At 55.1% G+C, this 24791-nt stretch overlaps 1 protein-coding gene across 1 annotated transcript; it reads right to left on the bottom strand.

Annotated features, from left to right (window-relative positions):
• Positions 1-264: 264 nt before the first annotated feature.
• Positions 265-23116, bottom strand: TMEM114 (transmembrane protein 114). Its single transcript, XM_058286235.2, has 5 exons — positions 22749-23116; positions 22166-22413; positions 21804-21884; positions 3416-3553; positions 265-1546 (listed from the first exon to the last, which is right to left on the bottom strand). Exons 1-5 carry the CDS (start codon positions 23114-23116, stop codon positions 1314-1316), a joined length of 1068 nt encoding a protein of 355 aa, XP_058142218.1. The 3' UTR covers positions 265-1313.
• Between the last annotated feature and the right edge of the window lie 1675 nt (positions 23117-24791).

The following is a 24791-nucleotide window of genomic DNA, read 5'->3' as shown; positions in this document are numbered from 1 at the left end:
GTCTCTTTTTGTTGCATCATCTTGCTGCGTCAGCTCTCCGTGTGTGCAGCGCCACTCCTGGGCGGGCTGTGTTTTTTTGCTCAGGATGGCTCTCCTTGTGGGGCGCACTCTTTGCATGTGGGGAACACCCCTGAGTGGCACGGCACTCCTTGCGTGCATCAGCGCTGTGCATGGGCCAACTGCACACAGGTCAGGAGGCCCGGGGTTTGAACCGCGGACCTCCCATGTGGTGGGCGGACGTTCTATCAGTTGAGCCACAACTGCTTCCTTTGAAGGTTTTATTGAACGCAACCCACTGTGGAGTTCAGAAAATCACAAGAGCAAAGTTTATGGAGGACTACAAACTCACACACACTCACTTGTTTGGCTCTAAACCCACCCACTGTCCCTCTGGCTACACATTAGAAAAGCATTCCTGAGATAAAGAGACTGGATCCCACCCCCGAGATTCAGTCCTAATCGGCCTGGGCTGGTCGGCCAAGTTTTTTCAAATGGGCCACGTGCTTCCAAGGGGCAAGCCACTGCCCCCAGTGGGGGCCAGCCCACGGCACTGCTGATGCATTTCCGGGTGCGTTTACATGTCATTGGACTTCAGGCCTGGAACCGAGCTCAGCCAACACTCGTCTCGTGGGAGCGACTTGACGCACAGGCTTGAGCGTGACGTGCTAACATCGGGCGTTGGGCAACGCAGCACAAAGACGACAGCCCAGAGTCGCCAGCTGTGGTTTTGAGGATCGCCTTGCCCGGCCAAGTGTGCAGGGACGTGTCCCTGCCGAGTTTGCTGCGTATTCCTGCTCGCGCCCTGCAGCTCTGCCCTCCACCCTCCTCCTCGGGGTCTCCTGACAGTTACGAGGGGACACGTCGTGCTCCTCTGGGATAGCCCGTTGGATGTTTCGACAGCTGGTCGTGACCGTCATTCACGCGCTGCCCCTTTCCCTGCCCGGGCTCCAAGCCGGCCCAGCGCTTGCGCCGAAAGAGCAAGCACTGGTCTTAGAGGAGGAGATTTGCCTTTGGGACTGAATCTGCCACTGACTCACTGTGTGCCTTTGAACAAGTGGCCTAACCTCTCTGATCCTCCATTTCTTTAACAGAGAGGAGCTGATACAAAGGACGGGGTCAGGGTGAAATGAAACCCGAGGACACGGGCAGACTTGGCCATCCCTGAAGGTTGGTGGGTGACCAGGGACTGCTGCTGTCACTTCAGCTCACGGTCCTCCTCCAGTGCACGGGGACATCGGGCCCACGACAGCCGGAGCTCAGGCCTCAGGGCCCCTGCCGGGCGTGGCCGAGCCCTGCCTCCCCCCACGCGGGGCTCAGATGCCTCCGTCCTGCCTCCGTCTCAGGCTGAGCACGAGGGCGGCCGCCAGGAAGGCCCCCCCGGTGAGCAGCTCCGCGAAGAAGCTGCCCCAGCCCAGGGCCAGGGACCAGCCGAAGCGGATGTCCACCTGGTCCAGCAGGGACTTCTCCTCCAGGAGGCCCAGCGCCTCCCGGAAGGCGGCGGCCGAGTAGGCGATGTAGAGGCTGATCCCCGCCAGCGTCACGGCGGCTGCAGGGGGAGAGGGGAGACCGGCTGGAGACCTCCCCCGGGGCGGGAGCAAAGGACCCGGAGCACGAGGACCCCGGTGGGAACGGAGGATGGAGAAGCAGGAAGCAGGGACCCCGGTGGGAATGGAGGATGAAGAAGCGGGAAGCAGGGACCCCGGAGGGAATGGAGGATGGAGAAGCGGGAAGCAGGGACCCCAGTGGGAACGGAGGATGGAGAAGTGGGAAGTGAGGACCCCGGAGGGAATGGAGGATGGAGAAGCGGGAAGCAGGGACCCCGGTGGGAATGGAGGATGGAGAAGCGGGAAGCAGGGACCCTGGTGGGAATGGAGGATGGAGAAGCGGGAAGCAGGGACCCCGGCGGGAATGGAGGATGGAGAAGCGGGAAGCAGGGACCCTGGTGGGAATGGAGGACAGAGAAGCGGGAAGTGAGGACCCCGGAGGGAATGGAGGATGGAGAAGCGGGAAGCAGGGACCCCGGTGGGAACGGAGGATGGAGAAGTGGGAAGTGAGGACCCCGGAGGGAATGGAGGATGGAGAAGCGGGAAGCAGGGACCCCGGTGGGAATGGAGGATGGAGAAGCGGGAAGCAGGGACCCCGGTGGGAACGGAGGATGGAGAAGTGGGAAGTGAGGACCCCGGAGGGAATGGAGGATGGAGAAGCGGGAAGCAGGGACCCTGGTGGGAATGGAGGATGGAGAAGCGGGAAGCAGGGACCCCGGTGGGAATGGAGGATGGAGAAGCGGGAAGCAGGGACCCTGGTGGGAATGGAGGACGGAGAAGCGGGAAGTGAGGACCCCGGAGGGAATGGAGGATGGAGAAGCGGGAAGCAGGGACCCCGGTGTGAATGGAGGATGGAGAAGCAGGAAGCAGGGACCCTGGTGGGAATGGAGGATGGAGAAGCGGGAAGCAGGGACCCTGGTGGGAATGGAGGATGGGGAAGCAGGAAGCGGGCCTCCCCATTCGCTCCTCCCAGCCACTCTGGCCGTGCCCCCGCCCCAGCGCTCACGCTCCCTCTGGCCTCAGGACCTTGGCACATGCTGGCCCCGCCGTTGCCGACGCCCACCCTTCCTGCCCTGGGTCCACCCACCAGGTTTCAGCTCACGGACCTTTCCTGGACACCCAAGTGGGTCAGAGCCACCCACCCTGTGATTTCACAGCACCACCCAACTCTCCACCACTGCCCAGGCAGAATTGCCATTTTGCATTCATTTGTGTAACTTCTGTCCCCCTCAACCAGCCGTGAGCACCGCAAGGGCAGATGCCGGGACGGCCCCTGGCACACAGTGGGTCTCCGTAGATACGGACCCAGAGCTGTGCTGTCCCAGTCGTGGGTACAGCTCTGTGCGTGTTCTCAGCCTCCTCATTCCCTTTTCACGATGAACCGTCTCAAACACACAGGAAGCGTGGAGAGCCACAGAGCCAACAGCAGGAGCCTGTTCCCTCTTTCGAAAGCTCCTGTTCTGCCAAACAAGCCGCAGGAACCCAGGCATTGTTTGTCTGGCTTGTTCTTTTGATTCACCAAAGCAGATGAAAGCGTGCAGGTGGTGGGAGGGGTATCCTGCCAGCCCAGTCCTAAAGAGCTGGATGCTGTCGTGAGCGAGGACAAGCGGATGCACAGTTCTCTTGTGAAATAATGGAAACGACTCTCAGAACCTTCTCCCACCCACTGCTTCCTTCTTGGAACAGAGACCCAGGGATCCTGGCTCACACACGACTTGTCTCTCCCACATGTGTCACGTCACAGATGGGGAAACTAAGGCCCGGAAGAGGCAGTGGGATGCTCCTCCACTGCCCGCTTCCCTGCCGAGGGCTTGGGCCGGTGCTGCACAGCCCCTCCTGGAGGCCGAGTGCTGGGCAGGGTGGGCACCTACCTCCAAAGAGGAAGAGGAGCCCCGTGAGCAGGAGGAGGAGGTAGGCTCTGATGAGGAAGCTCAGAAAGCCTGCCATGCCCCCAAAGACCATCAGGATCAGGCTGAGCGGCAGCAGGATCACAAACACCCCGTGCATGGCTGGGAAGAGACAGAGGACACGAGCAGAGAACAGTTACTAACGTCCCGCAGTCGCTCAACAAACCTCAGGCTGCACACCTACTGTGAGCCAGGACCCGGGGTGGGGGTGGGGGGGCGGGAATTAGCCCTCTTCCTACTACCCTTAATGCTATTGCTATTGCTACTGCTTCTAATGATGATAATGACAACAATAATGATGATGATATAATGATGATGATGACGATGATGAGGATGATGACAATGACAATAATGACAGTGATGATAATGATGAAGATAAAGATATGATGACATAATGGTGATGGTGATAATGACAATGATGACAATAATGATAATGACAACGATGTGATGATGATAATGATAACAATGATGACGATGATGAAGATGAAGATATGATAATGACGACAATGATGATGATGAAGATATGACAACATGATGATGATGACAAGATGAAGATGGTGACAATGACAATGATGATGCTCCTGAGGCTCACCACCTGCCAGGCTATGGCTTTATAAGCATCATTTCACTTGACCCTCATTGGACCCCTCAGGTAGGTATCAGTACTGTTGTTTGTTCATATGGTCACTTGACAAACATTAATCACAGGCACACTTCAAGCCAGGCACGGTTCTAGGCCCTGCAGAATCAGTGGCAAATAAACCAAGATCCACACCCGGCTTGTACAGCTGACGTTCTAGAGATTGGAGTCTAGCAGCAAACAGGCAAACGAGGAAATGACATAGTTGAGAGATGGTGACGTGTGCAGGGTGCAAGAGCAGGGGCAGACCCCCGAGGGGCGTGTGTGGGCGCCTGAGACGCAGTGGGGAGGCCGGTGAGGGTGGGTGGAGCTGATGGCAGGGAGGTGACTGGGGCCGACCACGAGGGGCTCACGGGCCAGCGGGGTCTCTGACTTTCTCCTTGAGTGACACAGGAGCCACTGGAGGGTTTGGGCAGAAGAACCTCAGGCTCTGACTTCAGTGTCCGCAGGGCCGCTCTGGTTGCCGTGTTGAGTGAAGACGGTGGAAGGGTAGAGTGGGTGAAGGGCAGCCGCAAAAGATGTGTGCACCTGGGACCTGGCAATGGGGCCTTGTCTGGGAAAGGGTCTTTACGGATGTAATTAGCTAAGGCTCTTGAGCTGAGATCACCTGGATTACCTGGTGGACCCTGAATCCAACGGCAAATGCCCTCGTAAGAGAAGAGAAGGGGAGAAGACACAGGGAAGGCCTCGTGGAGACAGAGGCAAGAGCAGAGCAATGTGTCTGCAAGCAAAGGAACACCGAGGACCGCCCCGGCCACCGGAAGCCAGGGAGAGGCAAGGCCGAGGACCAGCCCTGCTGACACCCTGGCTTCACACTCCTGGACTTGAGCACATAAATTGCCCTTGTCTCGGGAAGCAGTTGTGGCTCAACAGATAGAGCGTCCGCCTACCACATGGGAGGTCCAGGGTTCAAACCCAGGGCCTTCTGACCATGTGGTGAGCTGGCCCAAGTGCAGTGCTGCCACATGCAAGGAGTGCCATGCCACGCAGGGGTGTCCCCCACGTAGGGGAGCCCCACACACAAGGAGCGCGCCCCATAAGGAGAGCCGCCCAGCACTAAAAAAGCACAGCCTGCCCAGGAGTGGCGCCACACACATGGAGAGCTGATGCAGCAAGATGACATAACAAAAAAAGTGACAGTTTCCCAGTGCCACATGACAAGAATGCAAATGGACAGAAGAACACACAGCGAATGGACACAGAGAGCAAGACAACGGGGGGAGAAGGGGAGAGAAATAAATAAAATAAAGCTTTAAAAAAAAATTTCCCTAGTCTCAAGCCACCCGTTCGTGGTCATTGGTTACAGCAGCCCCAGAAAACCAGTGCACGAAGGCAGGTCTGTCGGGGGATGCCTGGAGCACCCTGGCTGCGGGAGACGGTGCTTGAACCAGGCTGAAAGTAACAGAGGTGATGAGAAGTGATCGGACTCTGGATATATTCTAAAGGCAAAATGGGTACCAGCTGAGATAAGCCTGCGAGGAAAAAGAGAACACCAAAATAACATTGCTGGCGAGCAGCCGGAACCTTTGCGCGAGCTGGCGGGACGTGAAACGGTGCAGCTGCTGTGGGAGACTGTCCGACAGTGCCTCAGAAAGTTACACGTGGAAATACTACATGACCTAGCAATTCCTCTCCTACGCGTACACCCCAGACAAGTTCAAACAAGGTCACAAACACACTCTTGGACGCCCATGTTCACAGCAGCGTTATTCACAGTAGATGAAAGGTGGAGACCACCCAAGAGGCCGTTGACAAGTAAATGGACAAACCCAATGTGGTCTCTCCACGCCGTGGAACGTCCCTGGGCCATGAGAGAATAAAGCTCTGAGACGCGCTGTAACCGGGATGGACCTTGAAAATAGCAGACTCAGCGAAATAACCCAGACACAAGGACCAACAGTGCTCAGCATCACTTCTAAGAGATGAATACAAGTGGAAAATTCAGACACACAAAGTAGATTAGAGGTTCCCAGGGGAGAGAGGAAAGGGGAAGGACAGCACGTTTGTAAATTAAACTACTTTTTTTGAAAACAGTAAGCAGTTTGTGTCTACCTCGGAACGCATCTTCTCGAGCACTGCAGGATTCCGTGATCTACCCAGAGCCGACATGCTCCCAAAGGACCATCCAAAAGATGGTACATGCCTTTTCTTTGGGGCCATCCCACAAAGCAGCAGTCCCCATCTCGACCCCTCGACTCTGCCCGCCCAACGCGGAAGCAGTCAGATGAAGTGTAAACGGGTTGGCGTGGCTATGTTCCAATAAAACTTTATTCACAACAGGTGGGGGGCCGGATTGGCCAGTGGGCCATGGATGGAGTGAGGGAAACACACAGGCCAGCAGAGGCTGCTGCCGATGCCGCTGGCGCCCGCCGGGGCCGCCTCAGCTTCTCCCTCCTGGACACGCCGCACCCGATGCCGTGCCCAGGGGCATTCTCGGCCTCTGGACCTGTCCTCCCCATGCCCGTGGCAGGCCGGGAGCACCAGGACCAGTGCCCCGGCTCCCTCCGCCTCGGGGCGGGGCCACAGTCACCCCAAGGTCCCCATGGGACGGTGCCCCAGATGCCCCCAAAAGTCACTGACCTGGTCACATGCCCTTCACTTGCATCCTCCCCTTCCCAGTCTCCCGTCCCCCCCTACAGGGGGACATCTACCTACTCCTGTACTTAGGCCCTTGCCTAGCATACCAGACACGGTGGTGGACAATGGCGCTGCGCCATGGCAGTCATGACGACAGAGGCCGGAGCAGACGGTGGACACAGAGGGGCCCGAGCCAGCCAGGGGCGTGACGAAGTCCTGCAGGGGAGGCTGAGCCTCACTTCTCCTCCAGGGAGGTAAGAGGTGCGGGGAGGTCTGGCTTCACGGGAGGAACGTGGCGAGGGCCGGGCACCAGGTACAGTGGTTTGATACAGTTATGAATTCCAAAAGTAGATATTGGATTATGCTTCTAATCTGGTCTGTACCTGGGCATGATTGAGTGATGAATGGGGCTTTGATTGGGCCACGTCATTAGGGTGTTGAGTGTGGGGACTCCCAGATAAAAGGCATGGCAGAGGACAGAGCTGAGGGCGTTTGATGCTGAAGCCTTAAGCTGGAGCCCCAGGAAGTAAGCTCACAGAGGAAAGAGGAGCCAGCCCCAGGAAGAGGAACCCTGAGTCCAGGAAGAAGCCAGCCCTGGGAAGAGAGGAACCCTGAACCCAGAGAGAAGCAAGACCCTGGAAGGGAGGAACCCAGGAAGCCTGAACCCTCGCGGCCGTTGGCAGCCATCTTGCTCCAACACGTGACAATAGACTTAGGTGAGGGAGGTAATTTATGCTTTATAGCCTGGTATCTGTAAGCTCCTACCCCAAATAAATACCCTTTACAAAAATCAGCCAATTTCTGGTACTTTGCATCAGCCCCCTTTGACTGACTAATACACCAAGCATTTACTGAGCACCTACTGCATTCCACTGGACTCAGCAGGGAGCAAAGCAGCAAGAGCCCTGCTCCCAGGCACGTCAGCCTGTTGAGGGCCCCTTCACGGCCTGCCCCGTCCCCTCTCGCTGATGTACGAGTAACAGCGAGACACTCTCCCGGGCCATCGAAAGCATCCTCAGCTGTTTCTAAAGAGCTGGCCCAGCCTCTCCTCCCCGAATAGGCTGAGGGGGCCTGTGGGGCCCCCCCCTGCTGACCTCCCAGGCTCCCAGGGGCTCCCCGACCCAGGTGGGCCACCGTGGCCCCGTGGCCCTGTGGGTGCCTTCCCTCCCCTCCCCCAGCCCCCGCCTTCCAGCCCCCTTCCCCCTGCCCCCCGCTGTCCATGGGCCCACCCCTGGGGTGGGATTCCCACCGTGGATCTATGGATGTTTGAACTTCAGCCTCCTGGGGTATGAGCTTCTCAGAAGGTTCTGCCACCAGCCTCCTGTCCCCTGTTCCCAAACTGCAGGTGGCCCATGGGTCAGGGGTAAATGCCTGATTTCACCCTCTCTCCGATGGGGATGTGGTTACAGAGGATGAGGCCTTGGGGTTTGTTTATTTTTTTTGCTTTTTTGCTTCCCTTTTTAAGAAAGTGAAGCCCAGCAGCTGGTGTGAAAAACCGGTCCTGAGAGAGCCATCCTCCCACGCTGCGCTCCTTTCCAGACTGCAGCGGCGAAATGAAATCATTTCTCATTTAGAAATTAATTATGCTCCCCGGAGTTGGTGCCGCCCGGCGGCCCCGGCGCTCCCCAGGCTCGCGGGCAGCTGGCTTGACGAACGCATTCAATTAAATGTCTGGGCGAGAACAGGAGCCCCGTGGGAGAGTCGGGGCACCTCCCGCCCAAAGCGGGTTTCGATTTTTTGCACGTGTGTGCACGCGGGCTGGTTTCTGGTTTCTGATTTGCAGGATGGAGGTGTTGGAACTTGACTAGCAACACTGAGTTCTGATCTACTTGGAAATGCACCCGTCTCCAGTGCATCGCTGAATGGGCTTGGGGAAGGTTTTCTCCTTTGGTTTGTGGATATGAAAAAGAATCAACTTTCTGGAGCCTGGGGCATTTGGGGGGTCTTGGGTATGCAGCCACGAGGGCCCGGGTTGGTGTGGGGGGTTTTGCTACATCTCTTATTGTTTCTCCTCTGTGTCTCTTTTTGTTGTGTCATCTTGCTGCATCAGCTCTCTGTGTTGGCCAACGCTCCTGCGCAGGGTGGCACCACCACACGGCCAGCTCGCCCTCGCCAGGAGGCCCTGGGTATCGAACCCTGGACCTCCTACATGGTAGACGGGAGCCTAATTGCTTGAGCCACATCTGCTTCCCCAAACTTCAGCTTTGAAATAAGAATATCCACTTCATAGGATTGTGTGTTGAAGATTACTTTTTTGTTTGTTCATTTTGGGTTTTTTTTAATCTTTTTGTTGTTGTTAATATTGTTTCTTTTTGAGGATTAAATAAATTAGGATAACCAAACCTCTTACAATAGGGCTTGTCACCTAACAAGCCCTAGACGAGTGTTGGCCGTTATTTTCCTTGCTGGGTTTTGGGGCCTGGCACTGTGCTACCTAAATGAGGTCATACGTACGGGAGCTTGTAAACCATTTTGAATGTAGACATACCTGAGACCACTAGACCCAATTCCTACCGGGCAGCACGCCTCTAGTGGGCCCCTGCGATGGTGAGAAGGCCCCCGGGCCCTGCCTGGCAGGCACCGACATCACCTCCCAAGACTCCAAGCGGAGGTGACATCACTCTGAAACCAGTACAGGGAGACAAAGAAGGCCACTTCACCATGTTGTCCAAGTACAGACAGAAACAGGGCCACTGGGCCACCCACGAAAGACCCAAGCCCTCCCAGCCAAGATGGCGGCTGCGTCTTCGCCAATTACAGCTGTGGTCTCAGCCAGGCTGACTCCCTGCAGACAAGACCCGACCAGAGACCTGTCCCTGCTTCCTGGCCTCGCCCGATTCAGAGCCATCCCTGCTTCCTCAGACGCTCCCCATCATCAGCCAGCAAAGCCCCAGAGCTACCATAGCTGCTTTCTCACACCCTCTCACTGCCGAGCCTCACGGGTCCCCAGGGTGAGCGCCCTTGTCGCAGCAAGCACTAAATCCCACTCGTGTTCCTGGTGACCTCTGGCTGGAGGCATTAACAGCAGGCAAAGGTGTTGTGGGAAACCAGCTTACCTGTTCTTTATTGTAAATGTTACACCTGTTCTACTGTAGCTATTGCAATTGTTGTTAGGTGTTGCAGTTGTTCCCTATTATAGATGATGTTGCAGTTCTAATAGCCAACAGCTGCTCGGTAGTTTCCCAATGAATGCGATGTAGAAACTAGGGTTGAGGCTCTCAGTTCCAGAAGCTGTGAGTCCCCTGGTCCCATCTTTATCTCCTCTCTTGTGTGTGTCTCTCTTTTTCTCTCTCTCTATCCTTTATTTGTAAAGTTCTGCGTGGCCTTCCCTTCCAGCCAGCCTATTGTGTGAGCTGATTGCAGCACAAAGGGCGGTGCCCAGGGCGATGGAGCTAGGCAGGGATGGGGAGGAATCAAAGGCCAGCAAGGCCCAGGGAATTTCTTTCTCATGACATATTTTAGTCCATCCTTGAATTTCCAATACAGAGCCTGGGACATAGTTGGCACTCAATAAATTTTTGTGGTTTTTTTTTTTTTTGGAGTTACTGGGAATCAAACCTGGGATCTCGTATATGGGAAGCAGGCGCTCAACCACTGGAGCTACATCTGCTCCCCTCCATAAATATGTTTTAAACAGTTTGCTGAATTGATGAGGGAGAGAATGAAGGAATAAGCAACTTAAGCATCTGTGAGCATTAATATGTGAGGCATGTTGGGAAAGGTGGTGTAGAGGTGCAAAACTGATTCAGATGTGAATCTTGCCTCTTCGGCACTTACGATTTAGAGAAAGTCAAGAGTAAAATCCTGCAATGCCAGGTGAAGGATGCGAGCACATCAGGGGGCGAGTCCCAGGAGAGTGGACCCAGTTGACATGTGACAGCACCTCCCTCGGAGAATGCGGACTTGGGAGGCATCAGTGAGGCAGAGAGGAAAGAGCAGGACGTTTGGAGCCAGATCTGAGATCAGCCCCTACCAGCAGCGTGACCTCGGGCGAGATGCTTCCTCCCTCTGAGCCTCAGTTTCCCCATCTGGAAAATGGGGTTGGCCCACGCCCACCTTCTGATGTGCATCACGTGAGATGATGAAGACCCTCAGTCCAGAGAAGGTCCCATTCTCAGGGCTTGGGGCTTGGGCACACCTTGTGGGGGCTGCGACTCCACCCATTCCAGCCTTCAGCTCCTCTCGCCTCCTCTTCTCACTAGGCACTTGTCATTGGATTTAGGGCCCACCAGGTTCATCCAGGACATGCTTATCTCGAGATCCTTAACTAATCGGCAAAGACCCTTTGTCCAAATGACGTTCCCGTCAGGGGTCCCAGAGGTTAGGATGTGGGCAGATCTTTCGGGGGAGACAAATCAACCCACCCCAGTGGACTTGGATGCCATTCAACAGGAGCACAATTAAAAGAGAGTTGTGAGCATTATACAGAAGTAGTCACAGTGATGTGGGCTATGGGTGGGAAGCTCTTTGTCTCTTCAGAGATAACCTAAGCTCTTTGACTTGTGGGTGTGGAACAATAAGAGGCTGCAGTCCTGCCCTTAGTGACAATGGCAAGGACTCCAGTCCCAGGAAACAGTTTAACAATGCAAGGTCTATAAACTTTAAGTATTTAGGGGAAATGCAAACCAAATATGCTAAAAGCTTATCTAGAATGTCTGGAGTCCAGGCTAAAAGCTTACCTAAGATGTGGAAGATATATATGCTAATTCAAGCCTATTGAGAACTGAAACAAAGGGACCATTTGGCCTTTCCTCTCTGTATAAAAGAAATTCAAAAATCTTGTTCCGGGCTCGGGATTGAAACAGAAAGCTCCAGAGTCTGGCCGGCCGTCAATAAACCATTTTTCCTTCTCAAAATCTTTCCTGAATCCTGGCCTCTCTATACACAAATAATTGAACCTCTCTCAAATTCTACAACAGTGGTAAAGATGTCAACAGGTCCTGTTTCACTGTGTGCAACCATTTGCAAGAGATCCTGTTGACTCAAAACTGCTCTGCTGCAGAGAAAAGCAAAAGCACACCCAGAAAGAAAAGATGTTCGTGCCAAGGAAAAACCGTGTGTGTGGCCGTTCCATTGTCACACTGCTCAGTGAGGACACCGGGCTTCGGTGGTGCTGGCAGTCACAGAGCCCAGGGGCGGTTAGCGAAGTGAGAGCCGGTTCTAAAAGAGAGCAAGGTCGGATCTTTCCCCAGAAACATCGGAAGCCCTGGCCAAAGAAGAAAGTCTTAGAAACCATGTCCCATGGGGGGGAAATGTCACCACCTTATTTTCAAACCCTGTCAATGTGACTTTGAAATGGGACAATGGACTCATAGATATTCCACCCTGTGGTATGGGATTCGTTTTCCTTTTTTTTTTAAGATTTATTTATTTTATTAATTTCTCTCCCCTCCCCCCGCTCCCCGCCCAGGTTGCCTGTTCTCTGTGTCTATTTGCTGCGTGTTCTTTGTCCGCTTCTGTTGTTGTCAGCAGCACGGGAATCTGTGTTTCTTTTTGTTGTGTCAGCTCTCCATGTGGATGGCGCCATTCCTGGGCAGGCTGCACTTTCTTTCGCCCCGGGCAGCTCTCCTTACAGGGCGCACTCCTTGCGCGTGGGGTTCCCCTATACGGGGGACACCCCTGTGTGGCAGGGCACTCCTTGCGTGCATCAGCACTGCACATGGGCCAGCTCCACACAGGTCAAGGAGGCCCGGGGTTTGAACCGCGGACCTCTCATGTGGTAGACAGGCGCCCTGACCACGGGGCCAAGTCTGCTTCCCCGTTTTCCTTTTTGTAAATATTTGTCTGAGGTCTGTCCTCACCAGAACACAGGCACTTCCTCAAGGATGGGCTGCCTCTTTGCTGTCTTCCTCATCACCCAGATGCACTGCTGTGGTATGGAAGGAGCACAGGTCTACAAGCAAAGACCTGAGTTCGAATCCTACTCCCCTGCTTAGAGGGCAAATGGCAACCTCTTGATATGGGCTATGGGTGGGAAGCTCTTCATCTCTTTGTAGATAACCTAATCTGTCTGTGACTTGTGGGTGTGCGACGGTAAGAGTCCTGCCCTTGGTGACCATGGCAACGACTTCAGTCCCAGGAAACAGTTTAGCAATGCAAACTCTATAAACTTTAAATATTCAGGGAAAATGCAAACCAAATGTGCTAAAAGCTTATCTAGAATGTATAAGGTCCATGCTAAAAGCTTACCTACAATGTGGACAATTATATGCTAATTCAAGCCTATTGAGCACTGAAACAAAGAACAATTTGACTCTTCCTCTCTGTACAAAAGGAACTCAAAATTCTCCTTCAGGGCTCAGGTTTGAAACACAAAGCTCCGGAGTGCAGCCGGCCGTCAATAAATCATTTTTCCTACCCAAAACCATTCCTGAGTCCTGGCCTTTCTATACGCAAATAATTGAACCTCTCTCAACTTCTACACACTCTGTGTCCTCACCTGTCAACTGGGCCCTGGGCCCTGACACTGCAGAGCTGTTGTGGGCACCAAACGTGGGAGTAATTGTTTCTTTCTTATCCTCAAGTACCTTAGGCTCCACCAGGTAGGAGTTTCTAGTCCCCATTTCAGATGAGAAAACCGAGGTGCAAAACACTTGTCACTTGCCAGGATCAAAAGGCTTTGAAGTGTCAGAGCCGGAAAAGGATCACAAAGGAGGGTGACAAAGGGGCCATGAGACTGTGACAAAGAGTCTCCTGCCGGGGGGGGGGGGGGGGGGGGGGGGGGGGGGGGGGCTCAGCGGAGACCTGGAGGAGCGGGGTGGGAGCAGGAGGCACCAAGGTCAGGAGGCAGGCGAGAGCTCACGTTTCGGGGACAGGCGTGCTCCTGCAGCCAGAGAGGCGGGGAGGGGGCCTGGCTAGGCGGGAGCCGTGCCCAGGAGGACCCTGGCCACTGGGCAGCCTTCTCAGCATTTGTTGTCTTTTTTATCAATACATGACATTTTTCCCAGAAAAAAATAAATCCCATTTGGCGCCCCATCCCCAACTGCTATCTCTTCCACAGAGCAAACCTCTGTGAACGGTTTGATGTGCGGCCTTCCAGGCTTCTCCACATTTGTTTTTCTGTGTAGTGGGTCACATTTTAACACACCTGAGAGCAGGATGCACCTGACCATCCACAGCCTCTCACAGTTAGAATTGGTGACGTTCTTTCTTAGTGGCACGGAACAAAGGCACGCCTTAACATTCTGGTATATGATCATGAGAAATGTAAGCTATTTGGCGTGGAAGAAGCAGTGGTAAATAGCATCGCCCAGTGCCCATCCCTCTCTGTGCCTTGATATTGTTTATTCCTCAGGACATCCTGGGGTTTATCTATGGGAGGACATGCTTTTTACAGGTTTTATAACACCCCATAGAAAGGCCACATTGTGTATAAATGTTTAACCATTTCTGCACCCAGAGGCAGAGATAGTATCCTGTTTTTCACTGCTTTGAAACAATGCTGTGTTGAGGGGCCACGTGAAAGTGAGGTCCCATTTATCTCCTGAGGATCTGACAGTTTGGGAAGGTAGTTCCAGAAGTTTTACGCATAGGCCCTGACCTATGAAAATGGCCAGGCTCAAGTAATGAATAAACAAAGGACACTTTTGGATAACGTTATCATGTCATTTCTCCAATTTGGGTGATTTCAAAGGAAAAAAAGTCCCTCTTCCCTGTCGTCTCCCAGCCCTGTCTACATCATCAGTGGCTTTGTTTCCCTGATTATTCTCCCTTTCAAAGGTAAGACTTACCACAGGCTCCTGAAACCCTCAGGACTTTTGTACTGGGGTCCTCTTTGGACGAGTTTACAGCTCTTGCTCTTTCTAGTTTCCACGTCCCACATTTTGGGCATAAAGCGTCACACTTCAAATATCTAAGTACTCCTTTCTAACTTTGTCTTTATTGATCTTTGTACTCTCACTGCCCTGTATCCATCCTATAGTCTCCTGGCTTTTGCGTAGACGTCATCACTTTTGCCGACAGTCCCATTTTTCTTCTGCATGTGCATTTGTCACTTTCACCTTTCCTGAGATTCCTCTCACCTTTGCCTTAGTGACCGACATTGTTGTCTTGACTGTCTGGTTCTCCAACTTTTACCTCTTTTTTTCTCCCTCTCCTTTAAACCGAGGAAGCCCAAGGGACCGTTTTACTCAGTGTAGTATTTCCAACTCACGCTCAACGCTTCCTTGCTCATCTCCCAAACCTCCGCTCTACCTTGTAAACCTCCTTGCTACAATATGCCACCCCCTAAGCTGCTCTGGCCAAGGTCCGGCAACTCCCCAGTCCATAAAGCTTTTTCTTTCTTGGGCCATCAGCAGAACTTACTCCTGTTAACCACTCCACTCAGACTACTCCTCCTTTCTTTTTTTCTTTTTGCATCACTCCTGGTTTTCTCTCTTTTTTTGGTGGTTGGTTTTGTTCTTTCGCGCTTTCCTTCTTTGCTAATAATTCTTCCACCTCCAGCCATCCGTTCAATGCTGAAATTTCTAAAGACTGCCCCAGGGCTTTTTTTTCTCCATGTGGTGTCTGTGGGTCTTAGCTACACCCTTGACTTCAGTTATCTTCTTTACTTTGAAGACAATTTTCCAAATTCTGTTCTCTCCTTAGAGTTCTAGGTCTGAATTTCCAGTAGTCTTTTTTCTGTCCCTGGTTGAATGTTTCAGAGATACTCAGCTTCCACATGACCTACATGAAATAAAATGGTCTCCACTTCTCACTGATTATGATCCACTCTGTTTCACTCTAAGTAATAAATGGCATTGTTAAGTTAAAAAAAAAAAATGTTACGGTGAGCCTCTTCTTAGAAGCCTCCTGCAATAGATACTGTGACAGATTGAAGCTTTTTGTGGATTCCAGGATTTCATGGTCTTGAAGCTAATCTATTCCTGTGGGTGAGGGACCCCTTGGATTGGATTCAGTGGGGGCTTTGGATTAGATTACTTCAGTGAGCATGAACCAGGGTAGGTCTTGGTCCTTTTGCTGGAGTCCTTTATAAAAGGAGGACTGAAAGCAGAGACACACAGAGAAAAAGAGGCAGAGAAAGAAGGAGGGGTCCTGGAGGCTGGAGGCTGGAATCAGGGGAGGACAGAGACACGGGAAGAGGCCCCCGAGAGGCTGGGCCCACAGAGCAGCTCGAAGCTGAGGAGACGAGGCCCCAAGGAGCAGGGAGAGATGAGTGGACAGGCATTTGGCCCTATCATTTGCTTGGCTGCCCACAGCTGAGCTCAGAGAGAAGGCATCTTCAGATAAGCCGCCGGGCGCCTGATCGCCCACAGCTCAACTGGGCGAGGACAGTGTCACTCTCACAGGCTCAGAACTGTACACCTTTAACCTAATGAATTCCCAGTATACAAGCAACACGTTTGTCCTGGTATATGGCCTTAGCAGCCTTTCATAAACTAAAACAGATACCAAGAAATTATTACCAGGTGACACGGCAATCCGGGCTCCTAGGCATACACCCAAAAGGAAACTGAAAGCAGGGCTGGGCAGATACTTTCCACAATGTTCATAGCAGCCCTAGGTACAAAAGGTGGAAACAAGCAGGTGCTCATCAACCGATGAATGGATAGACAAAATGTGGTCGTGGAATATTATTCGGCCATGAAAGGAACTATATTCTCATCCGTAGGTCAAACAAGGAGGAACCTTGAAGGCACCCTGTTGAGTGAAAGGGGTCAGACACAAAAGGACAACTACGGTGTGACTCCACTTATATGAAATACGCAGGCTGAGCAAATTCATCAAGACAGAAGACTGAGCAAATTCATCAAGACAGAAAGCAGAGTGCAGGTTACAGGGACGTGGGGGAGGGGCAGAGGAGGAATTCGGGGCGGTGGAAAGGTTTTGGTAATGGGTGGTGGCAACGGCAGCACAACGTTGCTAAAGTAATCAATGCCACTCAACTCTATGCTTATCTGAAAATGGGAAATGGCAGGAAGTGCACAGTGCTACCACAAGGGTATCTCTTTTTTTAAGTGGAATTACTTTGAGCGGGAACTTTTTTTTTTTTTAAGTTTAAACTATGGCCTTGACTTTCCACGGTACCCAGGAGAGGCAGCCTAAGGCCTTCCTCCTGGAGGAGCTGAGGCCCACGGGCGCCCCCTCCCCTGCCCCCTCCCTCTCCCTGCAGCTGGGCTGGGCAGAACTCCCACCCAGAACTCCCGCCGGGCTCAGGCAGCCTCCCAAAGTCATTCTGTCCGCAGTCCCGGTCTCTGTTTCTATTCCCTGCCGGCTGCACTCTGCAGATACACACCCAGCCTCGCAGGAGGGCTGCTTTTAATTTTCCAAGTCGCTGCAGACAGCCAGCAGCTGCAAACCCAGTCTTGGAATGTTGCAACCTCACCTCCTCAGAGCGCAGCTGGGTGGGCCCTCTATCCCGCTTCTCCTGCTGGTGTGCTCTGTGGCGTTGGGCAAGCTAGTGGACCTCTCTGGGCCAGGACTCCTCATCTGTGAAATGACCAGCCCACCCTTTCTCGGGGGCTTAGGAGAAGCAGCTGAGGTGGGCACGGGAGGAACACGAGCTGCATCTGAGAAGCCCTTTCTGCGTCTCCCTCAAAAACGGCAGCTTCTCCTTCCGCCCCCCCCCACCCCCACCCCTGGGTCCTGGAACAGACCAAACTCAGACTCGCCTCCCAGCTTCAGAGTTGCTCTTCCGCCTTCTAATGCAGGACTCTGTTCCCTCTCTGAAAGTGGAACTCTAAACCCCAAAAACAGGCCGGGAGCCCCATCCTCTGAGCTGCTGTGACCTCCAGCTTAGACCACTCAAATTACACTAAAATTGTTCTCAGTGGAGCATCACTCTAAGAGGGTAGAAACAAACCACCTGGGTTCAAAGCCCAGATCGGCCAGTTACTGTGCAATCCGAGTAACTTGCCTAACATCTCTGTGCTTCCTCCTCTGCAAAATGAAGGTAGGATGCCTCGCGGGGCTGTTGTGAAGATTAAACGAGTGGGTATCTACAGAGAGCTCAGAACAGCCCCTGGCCCACAGCGTCTGCTCCGTAGACACTGGCCGTCACTCGTTACTCTTTCATCCTTCAGCCACCGCATGCAATGCTGCCCCATCGAGCTTTACCCCATCATCCTGCTTTGTTTCCTTCGTTGCACCTACGACTATTTAAACCACTCGCTGTTTATTTACTCGTCTGCCCACTTGTGTATTATCTTTCTCCCCTAGTCCCGTACGCTCCACGGCGGCAGGCGCCACACCTGCCCTGCCCGCCTTCTACCTGCAGCCTGTCCCGGGAGGGGCTTATAATCAGTGCGCTCTTGGTGAGCGCGTCTGGGGCGTCAGCAATGCTGAGCTCCATTTCACAGCTGAGGCACCTGGGGCACAGGGGACAATAGGGCTGAGAGCAGGAGGGGGACACATTGGTGGGGCTCCCACTGGGTAGAGTGGCTTTGCAGGGTGCTTTGTTTAGGGGAGCTTGCTCATCTTGTGGACGCAGAGACTGAGCTCGGGGAAGGAGATGATTTGCCAGGAACCAGGCAGCTGGGAAAGGGGGGGGGGTGGCAGGCGGGCAGGACCCCAATCCCAAGAAAGTGGACAGCTGTGGGTTTGGCCTCCTCCACACCCCCATTCCCCATGTCTTATCTGCAATGGGGTAATCCCACCCCAACTCCTTACAAATGTTCCCATCACTCAGGCCAGCCAATCAGCACATGCCATCCCCTTGGCTACAGGGATAGGCTCAGGGCTGGGCATGTGACCCAAGCTCTTCCAATGGGGGGACTGCCCAGATGTTTCAAAGTATTACTGAGAAAGAGAGAGTCCATAGGGGTTGCTTAGACTGGAGAGGATTTAGCTGCAAGCAAAACCCAAACAGAAGAAAGCAAGCCCAGAGAGGAGAAGCAAACAATGAGTTTAGCTCTAAGGATCCCAACTGGCTTGGACTTTTCAGTTATGTGGACCAGTGATTCCTTTTCTTGTTATGCCGATATGATTTGAGTTTCTGTCGCTTGCCACCACAAGATGCCGGGCTGGGGCAGCTAGCCTGGTCGGTTCCAGACCACAGCTCTTAACCCTACACCATGCTGAATTTGATCACTTCCTCTCCACCAAAAATAATTCCAGTCCCTAGCCAAAGAACCAAACCCGTGATGTCCCAGAGCTAATGTGGAAGGCAAAATATCCAAGCAAGGTGGGTTTTGCTGACAAGAAAACTGTCATTGAAAACTTCAGTCGCCTGGTTGAACTAGTGGGTCAGGGGGCTAAGAAGGGAGTTACCTGTTTATGAGCTGGATGTTTTCATTCAAACTCACTTCTCCAGGCTCTAGCTGGATAGAATAAGGAAGCGAGGCAGATGCTGGGGCTTAGGAGGAGCTGACAGCGGTCACAGTCTGCCAGGTGATGGCAGCAGGTTACTGGGTGCTGATGTGCTCAGCACCCTCGGGTTTTCCCGGAGGAACCAGCCAGGGCTCTCCCCATCCAGGCCCACCTGGACTGGACCAGGGGCCTGACTCAGCGAGGCTGCTGCCCATCAACTGGCCTCTCCTCTCTGACCTCCACAGCAGCTCCTTAAAGCAGTGGGACATCTTCACGTAATGGAACAGCTGGGCCAGACTCAAAATTCATTTTAGGGAAAAAGAGAGCCTGGGAAAAGGCTCCTTCTGAGGCTGATTTGCAGCAGGCACGCAGTGTGAAGGGACAGGCTGCCCTCTTCTCTGGATGAAATAATGGCAAGGAAAACAGTGGCCCCTTCCCACGCAGGCCCTCTCCCTTTTCCTCCTCCCAACAGCCTTATGAGGAAGGAGGACAATTTTCTGTATTTGGCCAGAAGAAGCCAAGGCTCAAAGAGGCACAGGAGCTTGCCCAGGGGCCTCACGCCTGGTTTAGGGCTTAAACCCAGGTCTGCGAGTGAGCAGATGAACGGGCTCTAGATGTGAGTTCTGCCTGTTTCTCGAAAGCCTGGAGCAGGCAGAGGTGTTGCATTAGCAAGCGTCAAAAACGAAGCCAGCCGCAGTGCTGACAGCGGTTAACCTTTCACCCCAGGGATGAGCTAAGAAGGGCGAAGGCCTGCACCAGCCCACGGAGGGTCAGCGCTCCGGGGTGCTGCCGCAGGAATGGCAAAGCGGGGAGCTAGCATTCATTGAGGGCTTGCTCTGTGCCCAGCTCCTTTAGAGCAAACCTTCCAGTCCCGCAACAAGGAAATCCCACGCAACCAGGTGCCGGGTGAGGGTCGGGTAAGGTCAACAATTTCATTCAGTTTGGGGAATTCTTACCCAAACCCTCAGGGCTTTGACATCGCCTCTCGACGGAGGTGGAAACTGAGGCTCAGAGAGGTTAAGACATCTCTGCCAGGATCACAGAGGGTCCGAGTAAGGGCAGGAGCTGGGATCGGAGCCCCATCCTTCTAAGTTCAAAGGCAGAAACGCTGGATTGTTCGTGAAATGACGCTCCGAGGGCCCCCAAAGTTCCTCCAGCACAGCTGGGGGCTCCAACCTCCTGCCGACTCCAGGTACTGCGAGGACACCTCCTGCTGAAAACGTCTTCTTCTGTGGCACCTCCCCCCTCGGTGTGCTGGAGCCCCCATCTGTCGGCTCACAGGAGCCACCTGTTATCCTTAGGGATTTGGTGAGGCAGCTGACATCGTGTGGGAGGCTTGAAATCAGCCACCGTGGGAAGATAAACACCACAGAAACTGGCCAACGGTACAAATCGGGGGCTCCCCCATCCCCACCCCCCAAGAGCCAGTCATTAAATATTTCCCAGCACACCGCTGGACTTGAAACAATTCTGGCTCATTCCTTTACCCACTCATTCAAATGTATATATATATATCTACTGAGCTCCACCTAGAGCGTAATTTGGCTGGCAGTCACCCTCACGCTCATTCAGCAAACCCTGGCTGATAGCCAATTATTGGAAATTCATCAGGGATAAGACAGACAAGGTCCTCGCCCTCGGGGAGGTCATCATCTAACGAGGGAGTCAGGCTTCAACCCAAAAATGTCACAGAATCTGCACTCTGGGTAAGAGTTAACCAAACCAAGCCTACAGGCTGGAGGCAGGGAGAGGCCAGGGAGAGAACCACTTGTGCAAAGTCCCTGTGGCAGGGGGAAGTTTGACCTGTTCCAGGGACTGACCCAAAGCCGGGGCTGGAGAGAAAAGAGCTCAGGGGAGAATGGAGTTGGCGAGGTCCACAGAGACGCTGCCGACACCTGGGGGCCCTGCTAGAGACTTTGTCTCTATCCGGAGTCATATAACCAAGTCTCGGTAAATCAAAAACCGTTCCCATTTTTCAAGGTCAATGGAACTGAGTCCTCCTTTTCATTTCAGTTCCTCTGGTGTATCTCTCTGAACCTCAGTTTCCTCCTTGGGAAAATGAAGATAACGACAGTACCCACTTCCTTGATGGTTGTGAGAATTAAATGAATGCAGACACGCCTGCAAAGCAGTGAGCTCCTTGTCTGGCACATGGCGAGCCCCAGGGAATCTCAACCCTTTCTTTCTCTCCTTCCATGGTGTTTATTTTGTTTTCCTGCGTTCAGCCCTCAAACGCTCACGGAGTCCCGGGCATCGCGCCAGGCGCTGGGGAGCCTCCGTGAACCGGACAGATGCCAGTGGTCCCTGGAGGGAAGGGGCTCCTAACAGCCTGGCTGGAATCATTCAGCAAGTATTTCCTGCATCCCACCACCGCCGAGTACTGGCTCACGGCGCTGAGGGCGCAAACACCACCGCCCTCCGCCGGGCCTCCTGGTCTCCGGGGTAAGGTCTGCTCTCAACATCCAGCTCCACACCGCCTCCCCCAGGAAGCATCCTGGCTCCCGCTGTCTGGTTTAGGGGTGTCCTCCGGCTCCCACGCCCCTTCTATCACGCCACCAGCCATTCTGTAATGTAACCAGGTGTTGCCACGCCCGCAGCCCCACTAGACAGTGAGCTCCTCGAGAGCCCAGGTTCTCCATCGGCCCTTCCCGGAGCACCTAACACGGTGCCTGGCACGTGGAAAGCCCTCGGTGGATTGTCGAATGAATCCCAAACCGCACAGCACACCCTGGCGCGGTCTGGCGCGAGGGAGGTCCCGCCCCCTGGTCTGAACCCCACGCCTTCTCCCACCCTGTTGTCGAGGCCACCCCCGCGGCACCCTGCGCGGGGCCCTGGCCCAGCTGCTTGGAGAAGGGCCCCAGGACTAGTAGCCCCACCCCCCGGACTCACTGAGAAGTTGTCTGCTCGAGTCGCTGACCGTCACGTTCTCCTGCCAGAAGGGGTTCATCAGCGGCGAGCACGGTCGCTGGACTGGCGGCGGCGGAGGAAGCCGTGGGCCCGGGGATCCCGCAATCCTGACCCCCGCCCACGCGGTTTCGCCCCCATCCTGGAGACCCCACCCGGGGAGCGCGTGGGGAGAGACCCCGGCCGCGAGCCGCGCTGGGTACCTCTCGGGAGGTGTTCGGTCCCCGTGCCCCCCACTCCCGGGCAGCGCAGGTGAAGCTTGCGGGCGTGGGGGAGACGCGGGTCCCGGGCGAGCCGGCCACGGCGCGGAGGGGCGTGCGCGGCCCCGGCCCCGGGCGCACCCTTACCCGGGCAGGTCCGCCAGAGGCCGGAGTGGGAGCTCAGGGGCTCCGGCTGGCTGCGGTTGGCGCCCGCCGGCTCCTGCGCGCCCGGCCCGCGCCGCTCCAGCCGCTCGGTGTCAATGATGTACCAGAAGTCCGTGCCGATGGCGGCGGCCAGGAGCGCGAAGCTGAGCGCCCCGGTCAGCGCCGCCGCGCCCGCCAGGGCGCCCAGGCGCACCCGCAGCGCCGAGCGGGGCAGCGCGGCCCGCCGGCTCCTGCGGCCCGGGGCCCCCCGCGCGCCTCCCCGCGCCCCCGGCCCGCGGCCGGGAGCCCCCAGCTGCACCCCCGGGGCCTCCGTGGTGGGGGCCGGGCACGACGGGCTTTGGCTCTCGGGTCCCCCCCAGGATTTGGCCCCGCACTCCCTGCCCCCGGGCGCCTCCCGCACCCCCCGGAGCCCCTGCCCTGCGCCCTCCGACCTCACCCTCCGCCCTCAGATTCCCCCCCCCCCCCACCGGCCGGTCAGGCCTCCACCTCCTCCCTCAGACCCCACTGCCTGGCTGCAGCGGCCCCTCTCCCCATCCAACTCCTCACTTTCCCCCCAGCCTCGTACCTACTCCCTCCGCCGCCCGCCTCCCGCTCCACGACGCCACGCCCTCGCCCCCCACGCGGCCCTCCGCTCCCCACCGCCGCCGCCGCCGCCGCCTGCACCCCGGCTTCCAGCCCGGGCGCGATGGCCAGGCAGGCCCGCCGCTCCCTGCGCCCAGCGCCCAGCGCGCAGCCGGGAGGAGGGGGCGGCGCCCGCCCGGGCAGGGAGACCCCGGGGTGGGGGGCACCCCCGGAGGCGAGGAGGATGGGCGCCGCCGGCCTGACACCCTCCCGGGTGTGCTGGTGATTGTCCAGAGCCCCTCTCCCGCAGGCTGCAATTTCCTTTCCTCCAAAATTGACCACCCAATGATTTGCGGGGGCTGGGCCACACATCCCAAGAAGAAAAGGCAGATAAGTTTGGTGGGTTTTTTTTTCTAGAAGTTCGTTAAAGCAACAGGGTAGACCAGGCCTTCTGATCTGTCATCCTCACCTTTACCCACCAGGATCCCCACCCCATCCCCCCACCCCCACCGTGCCCCCGCATCCCAATCCTGCCACCCCCACTGCGCCCCCGCATCCCCACCCCATCCCCCCACCCGCACCCTGACCCCGCAGCCCCATCACCACCACGTCCCTGCATCCCCATCACCATCATCACCCCCACCTCCACCCCCACACCTACCACCACCTCCGTCTGACCAGGGAGCCACCTTTTTCTTCCTTGATGAATCTAAGAATGATTTAAGCAGAAAATTCGTTTTGCGCGTGCTTGCCCCACACCCTGTGAGTCTGCGCCTCTGCTCACAGACCCTCTCACCACCAGGACAAGCCGCTGCTCCCACCTCCCTCCCTGGAACTAGAAGTTCAGTCTACCCTTAATCAGATGAGCACGCCACTCTACCTGCGGTCAAGATCAAATTTTGTTTGTGGTTTTGTGGGTCAGGAATTCAGGAAGATCTACAAGGCTCCGCCACTCATGGCCAAGTCCGGGGACCCCTCTCGCATAGATAGGGACGACGCCATGGCCCTGAAGCCCGGCCTGCCTCACCAGCTCACGTACCTGGGCCTTTTGCTTCCTTGGACACGCGAAATTCTTTCCTGCCTCTGGGTCTCCGCACATGCTGTTTCCCACCCTTCTTTTGTCTCAAATATTACTTCTTCAGATAGGACTCAGCTGGCATCCCGGCTTAGGTCAGAGGCTCTGCTCACTCAGATGTGGTTGCAGCCCGGTCGGATCCCCTTGGAAACTTAGCTTCCTGCTACACACATACGACCCTGCACCTCTGGGCTTCCTCCCCGCCTGGAGAAGGCTGGGAGTTCCAGAGAGTAACGGCCCCCAGAACAGCCCGTAGCCAAGGATGGCTGCAGCTGCAGGAAAAGTCCCCCAGCTAGCTCACCCCTTAGGGGAGGGAGACCCTGAGGCTGTTCTGCTCTGTCTCCCAGGGGTCCCTGGCGGGAGCGGGCCCCAGGAGCACACCGGTGGCCTGCTCAGTTGCACCCCTTACCCTGGGTTCCTTCCTCTCTGCACCCCAATTCCCCACTCACTCCGGGGCATCCTGAGATCAGTCCCCCCCAAAAATGACTTGCCCTCAAAGGCGTATCTCAGGGTCTGCTTCAAAGAGAACTCAACCTAAGGCATAACCCGAATAGCCGTCAAATGGGTGGGTGAAATGAAATGTATAGCCGAACAGCGGCGATGAAAAGGAACGAACGGGTCACAAGTTCCAACATAGATGGAACCACGGAGGGAAAGGAGTCTATCACAAAAGGCCACTGACTGCGCGATTCCCGTTACATGAAATGTCCAGACGAGGCACACAGAGAGAGACAGAAAATAGATTAGGGGTTGCCGAGAGCTTGGGGAGTGGGTGGGAAATGGGGTGTAAATGGGCACCAGGTTACTTCTAGGGGTGGAAAAAAAGAGTCCTCAAATTAGATTATGATGACAGTCGCGCAACTCTGCAAATATGTGAAAAAAATCATTCCATTGGCAATCAGTTAATAAATAAGAAAGAAATGTTTTAAGCCTATGTCAGATTTACCCAGGCCTGAACAAGAGGAGCTCGGG

The sequence above is a fragment of the Dasypus novemcinctus genome, chromosome 23 (assembly GCF_030445035.2).
Source record: "Dasypus novemcinctus isolate mDasNov1 chromosome 23, mDasNov1.1.hap2, whole genome shotgun sequence".
Lineage (NCBI taxonomy): Eukaryota > Metazoa > Chordata > Mammalia > Cingulata > Dasypodidae > Dasypus > Dasypus novemcinctus.
The sequence above is the reverse complement of the archived record's forward strand: the minus strand, read 5'-3'. Positions and strand labels throughout refer to the sequence as shown.